General features: G+C 41.2%; 1 protein-coding gene across 1 annotated transcript; it reads left to right on the top strand.

Moving 5' to 3' along the window:
- Window positions 1-4813: 4813 nt before the first annotated feature.
- On the top strand, window positions 4814-15554 carry rundc3ab (RUN domain containing 3Ab). The gene is made up of 11 exons (XM_066666335.1): window positions 4814-5029; window positions 7160-7275; window positions 7448-7575; window positions 8047-8132; window positions 8416-8505; window positions 9251-9331; window positions 10283-10448; window positions 10609-10766; window positions 11647-11766; window positions 12089-12192; window positions 12327-15554. Exons 1-11 carry the CDS (start codon window positions 4974-4976, stop codon window positions 12467-12469), a joined length of 1248 nt encoding a protein of 415 aa, XP_066522432.1. The 5' UTR covers window positions 4814-4973; the 3' UTR covers window positions 12470-15554.
- The last annotated feature ends 204 nt before the right edge of the window (window positions 15555-15758 follow it).

The following is a 15758-nucleotide window of genomic DNA, read 5'->3' as shown; positions in this document are numbered from 1 at the left end:
AACTTTGGTAAACGGTATAACATGCTTATCATTTGTTATACTTTTCATTCCTGATGTTTGCAACAGGCATTCCTTTTTCAATTAGATATAAATACATGGGAATCAGAGGTTTTATAATGGCACAAAACAGTACATATGTACACTCCATAAAAGCAGAGTTTTCCAATAACTTGAATTCCTCCTCAGCAAGCAAATATTCCTGGTAATTTGAACAGGGAAAGGGTCATTCCAAAGTTAAACAGATCAGACTAGACAGTGGAAAAGGAACCCAACGAACATAAAGTGAGACGTTTGCCTTCCAGACCTGTCACACTGAGAGAAACAGAAATGATCATTCTATTTGGAACTATTTGGAAATCACCAGGTGATTCCGCAAGAGATCATTAGTTCAATTTGTTCCTTTAACTGCTTTTCTAGACATTTCTGAACACACACAAATTGTCCTGAACGTGTTTTAAACATGACCACCACAAGCCTTCATTCATCTAACATCATCCCTCCTTTATTTCTGCCGCTCTGCCCCTAAGGTCCTCTCACTGCAATCCAGAATTTCACACAAAAGTTTCAGAACCAGACCAGAGCTGCCCTCTCTCTCTCTCTCTCCCTCTCTCTCTCTCTCTCTCTCTCTCTCTCTCTCTCTTTCTCTCTGTCTCTCTGTCTCTCTCTCTCACACACACACACACATATACACACACTTAGGGAGTGTGCTGTATTATCATTAGTTTATTAGTTTTTATCATTAGTTTAATGAGTATTTATGGCAATAGTTATATAAAAGGCCCTTCCTGGATCAGGGCCTTGTCGTGGCGGAAGGGCTTGTGTGGTCTCATGACCTCCAGGGCTATGTCGTCGGGAGCTGTTAGCTCCCAGTAGGGTCTCCCATGGCGAACAGGTCTGGAGTGAAGATCCAGACAAACATGATCCAAAATCATCCCTATGAGTACACCCATTAAAATTCAGTGTAACCTGCCCGGGAGAGGGTTACCGGGACCTACCCCTGGAGCCAGGCCTGGGGGTAGCGTCCGACGGCGAGCGCCTGTTGGCCGGACAGCCCACGTAACCCAGCTGGGCTCAGCCCGAAATGGCAATGTGGGAGGATCATGTGGGCTCACCACCCGCAAGATCCAGAGTAGGGGTGCGGTGCAATGCCCATCGGGCACAGAGCGGGGGCAAGGGGGCCCCTGGCGTCATGGAACTTGTAAGCGGAAACTGGTTCTTGGAACGTGGAACATAACCTCACTGGGGGGGAAAGAACCAGAGCTGGTGTGTGAGGTTGAGAGATACCAGCTAGATATCGTTGGGCTCACCTCTACACACAGTGTAGGCTGTAGGCAGTGTAACTCCTCAATAGGGGTTGGTCTCTCTCCTACTCCAGAGTTGCACAAGGTGAGAGGCGCCGGGCGGGTGTGGGGATACTCACAAGTCCCCGGCTGGCGCCTGTACAGCTGGAGTTTGTCCCAGTAAACGAGTGGGTCGCCTCAATGCGGCTCCGGCTTGCAGAGAGGAAAACTTTGACTGTTGTGTGTGCGTATGCACCGGACAGCAGCTCAGAGTATTCGGCCTTCTTGGAGGCAGTGACTGGAGTTCTAGAGGGGATTCCATGCACTGACTCTATTGTTTTGCTGGGGGACTTCAGTGCTCACTTTGGCAATGACTGGGAAACCTGGAGAGGAGTGATTGGGAGGAACGGTCTGCCTGATCTAAACCCGAGTGGTGTGATGTTGTTGGACTTCTGTGCTAGCTATGGTTTGTCCATAATGAACACCATGTTCGAACATAAGATTGCTCAAGTGTACTTGGTACCAGAGCACTCTGGGCCAAAGGTCAATGATCAACTTTGTGGTTGTGTCTTCTGACCTGAGGCCGTATGTTTTGGACAATGTCCAAGCTGTGCTCAGCAAGGATGGTGAAACTCTGAATTTGACTGAGCGTATTGTTGGGCATTGGAAGGAGCACTTTGAGGAACTCCTTAACCCGAGAGACATGCCCCTTGTGCAGGAGGTAGGGCCAGAAGTGTCTGGGGGGTCAGATTCCATCTCCTTGGCTGAAGTCACTGAGGTGGTGAAAAAGCTTTGCAGTGGCAAATCTCCAGGAGTGGATGAGATTCGCCCAGAGTTACTGAAGGCACTTGATACTTTGGGGCTGTCTTGGATGACACGCCTATACAATATTGCATGGACCTCGGGAACGGTGCCTTTGGATTGGCAAACCGGGGTGGTGGTTCCTATTTTCAAAAAAGGGGACCGGAGAAAGTGTGCCAATTATCGTGGCATTACACTTCTCAGCCTCCCGGGGAAAGTCTATGCCAAGGTGCTGGAAAGGAGAATCCGTCCGATAGTCGAACCTAGGATTTTGGAGGAACAATGCGGATTTCGTCCTGGCCGTGGAACTATGGACCAACTCTTTACTTTTTCACAGATGATTGAGGGCGCGTGGGAATTTGCTAGTCCACTCTACACATGCTTTGTGGATTTGGAGAAGGCATATGACCGTGTTCCCTGAGAGATTCTGTGGGAGGTGCTTTGGGAGTATGGGGTGCCAGGGTCGCTCCGGCGAGCCGTACAGTCCTTGTACTGTCAGAGTTTGAGTTTTGTTCGCATCCTTGGTAGTAAGTCAAGCTTGTTCAGTGTGGGCATTGGACTCTGTCAGGGCTGTGTCTTATCTCCACTCCTGTTTCTGATATTCATGGACAGGGTGGTGCCGCATAGCCTGGGGCAGGAGGGCTTCTGTCGAGGTGCTCAGGAGGTGGCATCTCTGCTTTTTGCGGACGATGTTGTTCTTCTGGCTTCTTCGCATGGAGGCCTCCAGCGTTCACTTGAACAGTTTGCAGCCAAGTGTGAAGCGGTCGGTATGCGGATCAGCACCTCTAAGTCTGAGGCCATGGTTATCTCCCGGAAACAGATGACATGCTCCCATCAGGTAAGGGGTGAGAACCTGCCCCAAGTGAAGGAGTTCATGTATCTCGGGTTCTTGATCACGAGTGATGGGAAGAGGGATGGTGAGATTGACCGTAGGATAGGTGCAGCGTCTGCAGTAACGTGGTCACTGTACCGCACCGTTGTGGTGAAGAGAGAGCTGAGCCATAAAGCAAAGCTCTCAATTTACCGGTCAGTCTATGTCTCCACTCTCACCTATGGTCCTGAGCTCTGGGTAATGACCGAAAGAACAAGATCGCGGATACAAGCGGCTGAAATGAGCTTTCTCCGACGGGTCACTGGGCGTACTCTCCGTGATCGGGTGAGGAGCTTAGTGACTAGGGAGGAGCTTGGAGTAGAGTCACTGCTCCTTCGCGTTGAGAGAAGTCAGTTGAGGTGGTTTGGGCATCTGATAAGGATGCCTCCTGGACGCCTCCCACTGGAGGTATACCAGGCACGTCCAACTGGAAGGAGGCCCCGGGGTAGACCCAGAACACGCTGGAGGGATTATATCTCCCAGCTGTCCTGGGAACGCCTTGGGATCCCCCAGGAGGAATTGGTGGATGTTGCAAGGGACAGAGACGTCTGGGCTTCTTTGCTCGCCCTGTTGCCACCGCGACCCTGAAATGGAAAAGCGGAATAGAAGATGATGATGATGATGATGATGATGATGATGATGATATATAAAAGGTATTCAGAGAAGGGCTAATGATTTCTGCGAAAAAAAAAACAAAAAAAAAAACACATGTAATATAGCCCATCTAATTTTTCAGTAAGTGTCCAGGGACAGAGCTGAAAACATCAGTCAGATGAATGAATGACCACTTGTTAAAATGACTTGTTAAAATCAGGAGCTATACAGGATACATGTAATACAGCACAGAGTAGGCCATCATGAAATATCACAGTTTCTTTTTGGGTGATTCTATGCATTGATTTCAGTATAAGGGTATGTAATGACACTCGATTCTATGTCATTATGAAGACCTTTGAAAACCTCTGGGTTCATATATATATATATATACTTTTTAATAATTGGATGGATACTAAAATTGGCTCCAAACTTTTAGGGTTAAACATTGGTACAAATTGTGTCCCTGTCCCTTTACATTCAGACTGCAATGTATATATTCCACCTTTAGGTGGCAATAAAGTTCTTTGTTCATCAGAACTATTAGGTGAACTAATACGTTGTAAAGTGTTTATTTGTTTATTTATTTGTTTATTTATTTTTATTTTTTACTCCCAAATCAAAATCTCTTCCTCACTTTATTTAATTACGGTTGCTGTTGTGTAGGATGAAACAATTACTTTAATTTTCATTTAATTTAACAAAATATTACCTAAAAATTAAGTTGTTTGAAAATGGCAAACTTTTAAGTGCCTTAAAATGGTCTTAAATATAACTACAGAATGCAAATATTATTATGCAATTAGGCCCTGCCTCTATCTCCAATTTCCCCTCTGCCACTGGCCTGCAGAAAGCCCCGGCCTTTGAGGTGAAAATGTTGGTTCATTACTTTTATGACATAAGAAACCCTGACTGTCTGGATCTGCCTGTTTGGAACTATCTTTGTAAAACTGCAGTTTAAAAGCAGGAATGCTCCACCATTAAGCACTGACTGCTTAATCGACACATGATTCGTCTTATAGAGCAAAAACAACACCACACCGACATGTTAGCAATTTTTAAGAAACTTGATTTATGATTGAGGGAATGAGCAGGTGTAAGTGGTGAAAATTACTTATATAATTAGATTAACAGTGTTTCCTTGACGTTTTTGCTGACCATTGCTCGAATAAGAATGACGACATGTGATTATGTCATCGTGACATCATCGCCTGGGCGGAGCAGAGCGTCAGCCAAAAGAGAGAGACAACCAATCAGAGACGGCAAGCTGGACATCAGCTTGAGAATATACACTAGTGTTATTTTATTTTAGGCGCTGAACGATGCCCGATTAGCACACGTTCATCTGATTCGGTGTGTGTGTGTATGAGTGTGTAATGTGTGTGCAGTGAGTGTGTGTATGTATGTAGTGTGTGTTTATGTAAGAAATGGAGGCGAAGAGGAGCACAGCGGTTGAGAGAAGGAACCTCCTCACTGTGTGCAGGTGCGTCTGTCTGCTTTACTTTGATTTTCAGTTGCATAAAATGTAGAAAGATTTGTGGTTGTGAGGAAGTTGTTCGAATATTGGAAATATCCAGGGAATATTCAGCTGACTGAACCAAATACAGCCTCTTATCAGCAGCCTATTGATTTTCTAGTATATTTTTGTGTTCTGTTCTTAGCACAAGCTAAGTCTTTATATACTTCGAATTAAAATAGCATTTTTGCGGGGTAAAATTCGCTTTACACTCAAATTATCGAGGAGGGCTGTGTCTGTCACTATTATTGCGGTAGGGCGTTAGTGGGTCTTTTTAAAATCCCACCCATTTTCAGGAAAGGCCCACCTCTTAAACGCTGCCATTGGTTAGTCCTGTAGATTCGAGAACAACTTTAGCAAATCAGAATACAGTAATGCGAGGTGTCCGCCTATCACAGCACAGTAAAGCGGGTTTTTTTTGAAGATGGGTGGGGATACCGTTGCCCGGATGATGTCGTTACTATGACGACAACCTTCTTTGGGCAAGGACGAGCAGTAACTGTTCCTTAACCTCTGAGAGCTGGCAGGTTTCTCTTTTTACAATTTTAAAGTCTTATAAAATATTTCTCTCTTATTTACTTATATTGCTTCATTAGGATTAAGAATTTTTCTTATGAGGCTAGTGGCTGATATTATATTCCCAGTAATGGGACCATATAGCACTTGTACCTTGTCTCTCCAGTGAAATTTTTTTCTTTTTTTTTTAATGTGTTGACTTAATGTTTAGAGACATAAACAAATGTATATTTTCTTTTCTTAATTTGTAATGTGTAAATTGTGAACAAGAAATTGTCAGGAGTGAGATGTTGTAAACACCTTTACACAGTAAGAATAATAAAAATATATAGCTGTATATTTTAAGGTAAGGTGAAGTTATAGAACAACCCCAAAAAGTGTATATGTTAAGTTTGTTGATGTTTTATTTAATTTATTTTAATTAAACATAGATTGCATAAGTTGTTAAGGAGTTCCTGAGCTGTTCACTCATCTCACTGGAGCGTTAGCAATTTATTTTAGACTACAAGGATCCCCAGAAAACACACATAGACTTGTAGACGCTGGAGGTTTTGAGAAGATGCACTGTACAGCTCTATACGGAGCTGAGAAATTTTGGAATTTCGCACCAGCTAATTTGCTCAGTTTGTTTTCTTATGGCTTCTTTGACTTCTCATTTAGTCACTATTTCAATAGCATGACAACAAACAAAATATGACACAATTTTTTTTGTTGTGGTTTTGGTAATGTCAAATCAAGAGAATCTAGTTTGAATTTCTAAATTTTGTAAACATTTAAATGCCAGCATTGGTATAAATACATTTGAACCTGACAGACACCTACCAGACAAATATCTGATAGGAGCATAGGTCCAGAATTATGATCTTGAATTACTCTATTCTGCCATAACTGTATTGGAGTTCAGAGACAATCACAATTTTTTAAAATGATAATGGCATCTTGAGTCTTTTTCAAGGCCTTTCTAAGCCTTGTAGGCTGGTGCTGCTGTTGTCCTGTTTGGGGCGGACTGGCCTTCTGCTGAAGAGGACATTGTTGTCCACAGAACAGGGAACAGTGATGTCACTAGCTCTTCATGCTACTGGTCCTGGATATTGGCTATTGTAATCTCCATTGTTCCAAGCATGACTTAGCTTTACAGGCTTTTGGTTTCTCTCTCTCCCACTCTTACGTGTTTTATGATGAATTCTAGGTGTCCATTACTGGATTTGAAATGACTGATTCCTCTGGGGACTTACAGCTGATGAACTAGTGCAGCTACTTACTGTATATGAAACCATGCTTTAACCCTATACTGGACTTACTTCCATGTAACGTCTGTGGTACATGGAAGTGCCACGTCATAAGTGTAAGAAGTGACAAGTCATGTTTCTACTTGAAGAATAGAACACACCTCTTTAAATGGTCAAAACTGCATCACATAACAATAAACAGTCATCTTGAAATCTGAAGTTCTATGGAACCCTAGGGAAAGTATGTTGAATTGGTTTAGAGTCGACTACGATTTCAGTTCAGGATTCCAGCACTCTGAACATATTGCAGTTGTTGACCAGTTGTGAAACTGATGAACTCTTTGTTTGACAGGTTTTCAGTGAAGACACTGCTAGAGAAGTACACGGCTGAGCCTATAGACGACTCGTCTGAGGAGTTTATCAACTTCGCTGCCATCCTTGAACACATCCTCAGTCACCGCTTTAAAGGTATTAAAAACTAAAAAGAACTAAAAACTAAAAGCTATTAAATCAGATCCAAATTTTGGGCTACCACTGCAGGATAAACTGTACTCTACTGTTGGCTCTGAAGGGAAAGACAGGACTAAAACATTGCTTCTGAATGTTCTTCTCGTATATGTTTACTTCTCTTTTCTGACAGGTTCAGGCAGCTGGTTTGATGGACAGCGTAGTTTCTGGGACTTCATTCGTCTGGCCTGCAACAAACTCCAGAACAACTGCATCAGCAGCATAGAGAACATGGAGAATATCAACTCTTCTAGAGCAAAGGTGAGGCGGTGCACCACATCAGGGAAGGTACACATACTGTGCCAAAACATTTATATCAGTAAGATTGTAAACTTAGTTTGTTGCTTATATGTTTGTAGGGATGTCATCGGTGGCTATATAAGTAATAGAATAAACTGCAGATTATAATTTATTATTTTTTTTTACAATATATCCAATTTTAAAACAGGGTTAAATGAATTCTTTCCCTGCCCGATAAGAAGAAGCTGCAATTTTTCCTGTTGTAAACACAACAAAAATGTGTTACAAATAGTTCTCTTTAGTTATTCACTTATTCATGCATTAAACTGTATTTCTAGCTGAATTTCACACGTTACAGAAGTACTTCACATGTTTTTTTAAGGCTACTGCAATTGCTAATTGTTTCTATATCTTCATTTGTCCAAATATATTAGGCTATTACATTATAATTAACATTGTTCTCTTATAAACATGGTCTCTGTGGGTGTGTAGGGCAGAGCCTGGATAAGAGTGGCACTGATGGAAAAGCGTCTGTCTGAATACATTGCCACTGCGTTGAGAGACAGCCGCACCACCAGGTCAGAGCTTAGTGACCACACACAGAAAACCCACACACACAAAAAGTCATGTCATTCGTCACAATTCTACAAATGGTTAAAATGTAATCAAAGTCATTGAGAGTGGCTTGACATGTGTGCTATAAAAATACAGGCTTTAATTTATTCTGGGAGTCAGCCAAATACAAGGATCTGTGGTCAGAAACTGACCATTAATAAAGGTCTTCAGCAATGTTGATAGTCACTGTAGAGGTTTTTAATAAAGTGGACAGTGAGTACATATATATGTGTTTTGTGTGCGCAGACGATTTTATGATGAAGGTGCTATCATGTTAAGAGAGGAAGCCTCAGTGCTCACTGGTATGCTCATCGGACTCGGGGCCATTGACTTCAGGTGAGAGAAAGAGAGAGAGAGAGACAGAGAGAGAAACACAATATTTCTCTGATAAAATATTTGTAAACTTTGTTTTTTACTCACTACACCATACAGTCCATGTACAGAAACTAAGCTGCAAAAAATAGACAACAGCTGTGCCCTATTCACTATGTAGTGTTGGGTCATTTCTTAGTGTCCAAAAACATAGTGGATAATTTTCAGCGCACTCAAATATTCCCTCAAAGCACAGCAAAAGGTAGTGTACAACCTATGTACACTAGTGGATAGCAGATATCCCTAATCCACTGTGTTTGGTCAAAACCCTGCATGAGGTAGTGTTCAAAATCATTCATGACTTCCTGAATTCAAAATATCCCTATAATAGTCCACTGTATAGGGCATAATATAAGAAATAGTGAATAAAATTACAACTGTGCATGCAGTGAAACACACATTTACACACACTAGTGAACACTTGGGGGGGGGGCAGCTCTTGCCATGGTTCCTGGGGAGCAGTTGGTGGTTTGGTGCCTTGCTCAAGGGCACTCAAGGACTCTGGGGATCGAACCTGCAACCTCCTGGTTACAAGCCCAGTTCCCTAACCACCACAACCGCCCTGGCAAAAATGAGGATTTTGTGTGTCAATAGGAAGCCATTTCTGATACAGCTAACAACATGGTTGTGATGTCACAGTCAATTAATAAAGTAAGTTTGGAAAACTGAAGTGTGGTGAGATTCTCACTCATGTCTTGTGTTCTCTCAGTTTCTGTCTGAAGGGAGAGGCTCTGGACGGTAAATCCGAGGCTGTAATTGATTACACTCCATACCTAAAGTTCACACAGAGGTAAAGACTCTCACTGTAACAGATTTTACAATGGCAATGGCACACCTTTCAGCTTTCAATAGTACACTTATTAAAATGGCAGATACGGTCAACAATCATGAACTAATTCTGCTACCCATAGGAAATAAAGAGGGGACTAAGAAGTATTAATAAAAAGTTGTTGGTGTTAATTCTTCTACAGCAAACTGCAGGTTGCCCATGTTTCCATTCTGCTGCTATCTGATTTGTTTTGATTTGGTTTAGGCTCAGGTTTTTTTTAAACTTCTGCATATAGTCGACAATTGGGCTATAATCTGATCTTGTGTTGTTAGAGCCCTCTGTCTACTCTGTCCCTAGAGAGCCAGTGCTTTATATGATTGACAACAATGTTAGAAAAACAAAAAAAGACACAAATGAGGCAGCCAGGATTCAAAATTGACTGAAATATGCATAGTTTTTATGCTTTCCACTGATTATTAGGCTACAAAAGTGGAAAAGAGTGGCTGGTCCTAAGTCATCATACATAATAGGTAGCTACAAGTTTGTCCAAACCTTCTCATCCAAGATTCCTTCTGAAATAAATTGTATTAATAAGGGGTTTATGATCTTCCACTACTTCTGAGAAGGAAGGAACATTTCACTAGATGCTGGAACATTGCAGTGAGGAATTGGGGCATAAATCATGTCAGACATTGATTAATCAATTATTAGTGATGGAGCACCAGTAAAAAAAATGCAGTGCTTTGCTATGGAGATTGCACTAACTGGGTATGCACAATTGAACAAGAGTGTCCTGAGGATGCACCTTAAAGGAGGGGTGTCTACAAACATTGAGACATATTGTGTATTTGAAAATCAGACGTACTGTAATTTGGTCATAAAATAAAATGACATACTCTAGCTCTGTGAGTGGGGAATGGAGATTCTGTTTCTGTGAGCTCAGTAAGGACCTTAATGGCATTTGTTGTGCAGCTATGACTACCTGAGCGATGATGATGACTGCCGCAGTGTGGACAGCAGTAACAGTGACGACAGTGTTCCTGAGCACCCCTACATCCCACTGGTAACAGATGAAGAGAGCTGGAGCAACAAGTGCCGCAGAATGGAGCAGAGGTTCAAGATCGTCAATGCCCAAAAGGTTAGCATTTGTAGCTCTCTGGATGGACATTTCTGAAGCATCTCAGATTTACAGCGTTTATCACCAGCAATCTGTCAAGTTCTGATGTTTGTGTGTGTGTGTGTGTGTGTGTGTGTGTGTGTGTGTGTGTGTGTGTGTGTGTGTGTGTGTGTGTGTGTAGGGATATCTGGAGGAGCTGGTGCGACTACGAGAGTCTCAGCTGAAGAATCTAGAGACAGAGAATAAACGGCTGAGTGCCAGACTGGAGGAGCTTCAGCTCCAGAGCCATCAGGAGAAGAGAGAACTTGAAGGGATCATACTGGAGTTACAGGAACAACTGTGAGAACTCTCCCTGTCACTCTCTCTCTCTTTCTCTCTTTTTTATCTCTTGCTCTCTCTCAATGGTCACAGTAAAACTCAGTATAAATTCAGTGAGTTGTCTGAGGCCTGTCAGGATGTGTTGTTAAGGACGGACGTAATGTGCAATCCTATTAAATTTGAAGGCCAAGCAAGTACATCATTTTAATGTGTGGCACAGGTTGACCACGGATGTTGAAGCCTTGCCAAACATAAATAAGGGAGCTTTGTTTTAACACTGTGTGGACAGTTTTTTCTATTTATATTGTGGTCTTAACCCCTAAATACCTAGACTTATTATTATTATTCATTCATTCATTCATTCATTCATTATCTGTCACCGCTTATCCAATTCAGGGTCGCGGTGGGTACAGAGCCTACCTGGAATCATTGGGTGCAAGGCAGGAATACACCCTGAAGGGGGCGCCAGGCCTTCACAGGGCATCACAGACACACACACATTCACACCTACGGACACTTTTGAGTCGCCAATCCACCTACCAACGTGTGTTTTTGGACTGTGGGAGGAAACCGGAGCACCCGGAGGAAACCTACACGGACACGGGGAGAACACACCAACTCCTCAAAGACAGTCACCCGGAGCGGGAATCGAACCAACAACTTCCAGGTCCCTGGAGCTGTGTGACTGCGACAACTACCTGCTGCGCCACCGTGCCGCCCTTATTATTATTATTATTATTATTATTATTATTATTATTAATTTTATTAATAGATTAATGATATTAGACAAATATAACTGTTTAACACACACAGTAGTTGTGACCTGTTTTACTTTTAGTCCGTGTGACACAGTATATTGTTACTGTATATGATCAGTCTCATCATTCCTGTTTGTGTTCAGGACACGTCTGATTCCTGGTGAATCTCATCTCTTGTCCAAGGATATGTCAATTCCTCTTGTAAACCAGTGGCCATCTCTTCACACCTACAACAACCAAGAGGACAGTAAACTGTATCGCAGGTGAGAGAGAGAGAGAGAGAGAGAGAGAGGTCATTTGACCCATGCAAGGCTTAGTAAAATAAAAATTAATTACAATACATCATAGAAAAAAGAGCAGTTTGCTGCCAATTGTCTTGAAGAAAGAGTGATTTCATGGTATGTGTGGATGTGTGCATCTCAGGAAAATAATCTTTAAAAGCTACATGAATGACACAAGGAACAACCAAATGCTGGTAAACAAACAGGATAGTAGACATAGAACATACAGGATGAATCCCACAAAGTGGCTAAGCATTCACAATGCACAATCAAGTGAATTGTTCTGCACTGTTCAAACCCACAGGGGGAGTTTCCCGAGCCCTGAGCCTCTCTCAGCACACATCAGCCTGGACTCCGATTCCCAGAAAGCTGAGGGAAAGCAGAACGGTCAACCTTGGTGTGCGGCAGGTAAAACTAGCCCGCCAGCATTTATACTGACAAATAATTCTTCTAATCTTTGCCTTCCAGAAATCCCTTGTGAAAATCTTGGCTCTCACTTTTATTGATAAATATTTGCATTCCTGTTTTCCCTCTCTGTACAGATAAAGACTACACTCCCTCCATGTTGGGTCTGTGTGGGTCTCTGGCCTCGTTGCCCAGCTGCAAGTCCCTGCCCAGTTTGAGGTCCACAGAGTGCCTAGTTAACATTAGCGCCGAGCCCAGCCCTGCGCTCACTCCCAGCTAGGGGGCGACAATGAGTCTAATCTCACCCACTAACACACATTTTGTCAGCAAAGGCATCCAAAGACTACGGTTAAGCACCATGTTCGGATAGTTTGCCCTGTCTAATTCTGCTCCGTGTTTTCCTCTTTTAATGTCTCTGCTCTCGGCTTGAAAGTAAATGCAGCAGTGCAGCTGACATTACATTTAATAGCTCATAGTCCTAGTGGTCTGGGCCAGTTTGTAATGAAATGAGCAAACTGTTTGCTTATGTCTGCCTACAGGTGGCAGTATACTTAAAAAGAACGTTACAGAGCTGCTAGAAAGCTGTTTCTTGAAGTGGGCAGCTCGGTCAGAAAGGGAAGACGGCCTTAGAATTAATCATGCAATGATTATAACTTGTTCGGGAAGACACTGAACAAACTCAAACCACAGCATTGTTCTGGCAAAAAAAAAAAAGCTTCTGTTTAAAATATTCTTTTGTCTTTATTACTATGGATGAAAACTGCCGAAAAAAATCAACATTGCCATCCTCTGATTTGCCTGTAGTCGCTGTAATGCAGTCCTGAAGTGTCTCTGAATGTCTTTGCTGTCCAGTTTCCCTTATCTCATGCTCCTTCCAGCTGCCTGGACTGCAGACTATGCACTGACTGACTTAATCCTGACCTACCAGCACCTACTGTGTTAATTCCCTTTAAGAAATCAGAAAAAGGCAGATGCAGTCTCTCTCTCTCTCTCTCTCTCTCTCTCTCTCTCTCTCACACACACACATACACACACACACACACATACACACAGGCATACACATACCAGTCAGTCAGGGTCTGTACTTCTAAGCAACTCACATCATGCAATTCAAAAGCCAAAACTCTTGTCAACAGTCGGCCAATCTCTGCCCAAACTGCATGCAAACCCTCCAGGCACAAGGAAGTTCCAGGCTCTATACCTGACTCAACTTTTTACCCTATCAGCATCACCCCGAGAGCCGTGAAAAAATGGGCCAGCTGCTGTACTGCCTTTTCCTTCCCTGAAAATCTCAGTCCACATAAACAGGTTAACTGCCAAATGATGCACATAAATACATACATGTATAATACATAACAGAAGTATGTGGACACCTTCCACGAACTCGGGACCCACTTCCTTGTGGGATGTATACTACATTTTATAGTTTGGTGGTTTCCTACCTTCCTCCAAAAAATTGCATAGTGCAGTTGCTGCAGTGCTGAGCAGCTGAGTAGTAACGATAGAGGCTCCATTCTCCCTTTTACAAGTGAGTGAAGCATCACATTGATTTGAAGCTATAATTCTAAGGTAAATCTACTACCTAGCTTTCCTTTAAAGAAAGTGTAATTCTCCTGGCATCCACAAACTGAATCGTCACTACAGAGGACATTTCAACTGCTCCAGAGGGCAGTAACTCTATTGCTGAACCCACAATTTGGAAGATTCCACATACTCCTGGCCATGCTTATGTAAGTACATGTATATATGTGTCTTTATGTAGGCATGTGTGTATTTACACTACAGATCTAAATGTACATTAGAATAAATATCAATAAATATTTATTTGTATTTATTCATATGTTTTAAAAACAAACATTTTTAAAAAAAAAACCCATTTACTACCAAGATAAATACATTTTAACCTGGTTTAACTTTTTTTTTTTGCACAAACATATACACTATATGTCCAAAAATATACAGACACATTCATATTTTAAATAATGAATTCAGGTCTGGAATTTATACACATTTTTAAACAGATGTTCAACTGTGCAAACACAGTCTGAAAATATCCATAGAAAAGCATTGCCAATAGAATAGGACACTAAAATCACCATGCCCAGAGCCAAGCATGGGCTAGAGGGTTATAAAGCCTCCTGGACGAGACTGTGGAGCAGTGGAACCGCATTCTCTCGAGTGATCAGCATTCAGTACCTTTGGGAAGAGTTGGAGTGGTTTGTGTGATCTGGAACTAAGCAACCAACATGGGTTCCTAACTTCATGAATGCTCCTGTGACTGAATGCAATTTCAAAAGAAATAGAGCAGGTGACTACAAACCAAAATTGGACACATCGTATATATCCCTACAGATCAGTATATATAACCTGAACCACATACTGTCAAAACGTACTGTATGTTCATTGTTCATGTCCACCATTTGATTGTAATGTTTGTCTCTTTATGGTAGGATCATTATATGTCAAACCCAGACTGAACCAGAAGGACCTAAAGGGCAATGACAGATGTCATATTCTGTAAAAGCTCATTGAATGAAACTTGAAGAGTTATTCCATTTATTGTTTTCTTCAATACAGATGTGAAGATGTAGAATTAAGTCTTGATGCGTGAGTGAGGATAAGGATAGCACTAGGCAGAGTTGTAATTCCTTATATTGAAATTAATATGTATTTACAGTTTTTCGTTTATACTGAAAAGGCTGTTATTTATAATGTCCCTGGCAACTATGCTGTTCTTTATTCTAAACTGCAATAAAACTGCCTCTTTTTTTGTCCCTTTCCTTTTGCCACAGCTGTGTGTCTTTGTCTGTCCATTTTCACAGTTTTTTTTTTTTGCATCTGTTCATTTCCCCTCAACAGTATGGGTTGTTATTTTTTTTAATATAAATGTCCACATCTTGTGAAACTGCATGAGGAAATACTTTTAAATGGATTTAAATAGGACCACTCATTCAGAGGTTTAGATCCACCCATCCATAATGAAGTAGATCATAGAGGTTTTAATTCCGTTACTATTTTTTAAATAAAATACTTATCAATTTTGTTTTTTAATAATACATCATTAGTGCAGACTGAAGCCCAGTTACTTACATGCTGTATATTGAATTCCAATCCACAACTGTATCCCTCTCATATAAATCTAGCTTTCAAATGTTTTTTTAATTAATACCTTTAGCAAACTTAGGTAGGTAATGTTCAAGGGAGACTTACACAATGCCAAATCCTGGCCAAATGTTTTGTTAGTTTGTAAGTAGTAGTAATAATAATAATAATATATATTTTTTTAAATGTGAAATATTTGATTAAAAAACAACAGTAAAATCAAAATAAATGGATTTTCAGTTTAAATATAATTTTGATTCAGTTCTGGATTTTATTTAAAACACATTTAAATTTGACCTTCAAACATATTTAATATTTTATGTCACATTAATTCAGTTCTAGACTTTATGCTTTTAATTTCAAATTTTATTTTGTGCTGTTTAAATGATATGTTCATGAATATACAAAATTTTATCTGAACTGAAAAAAATCTTAGTTTGAATACCTTGTATATGTTATATTTTTCA

The sequence above is a fragment of the Hoplias malabaricus genome, chromosome 3 (genome assembly GCF_029633855.1).
Source record: "Hoplias malabaricus isolate fHopMal1 chromosome 3, fHopMal1.hap1, whole genome shotgun sequence".
Lineage (NCBI taxonomy): Eukaryota > Metazoa > Chordata > Actinopteri > Characiformes > Erythrinidae > Hoplias > Hoplias malabaricus.
Note: the sequence above shows the minus strand (reverse complement) of the source record. Positions and strands in the feature narration are given on the sequence as shown.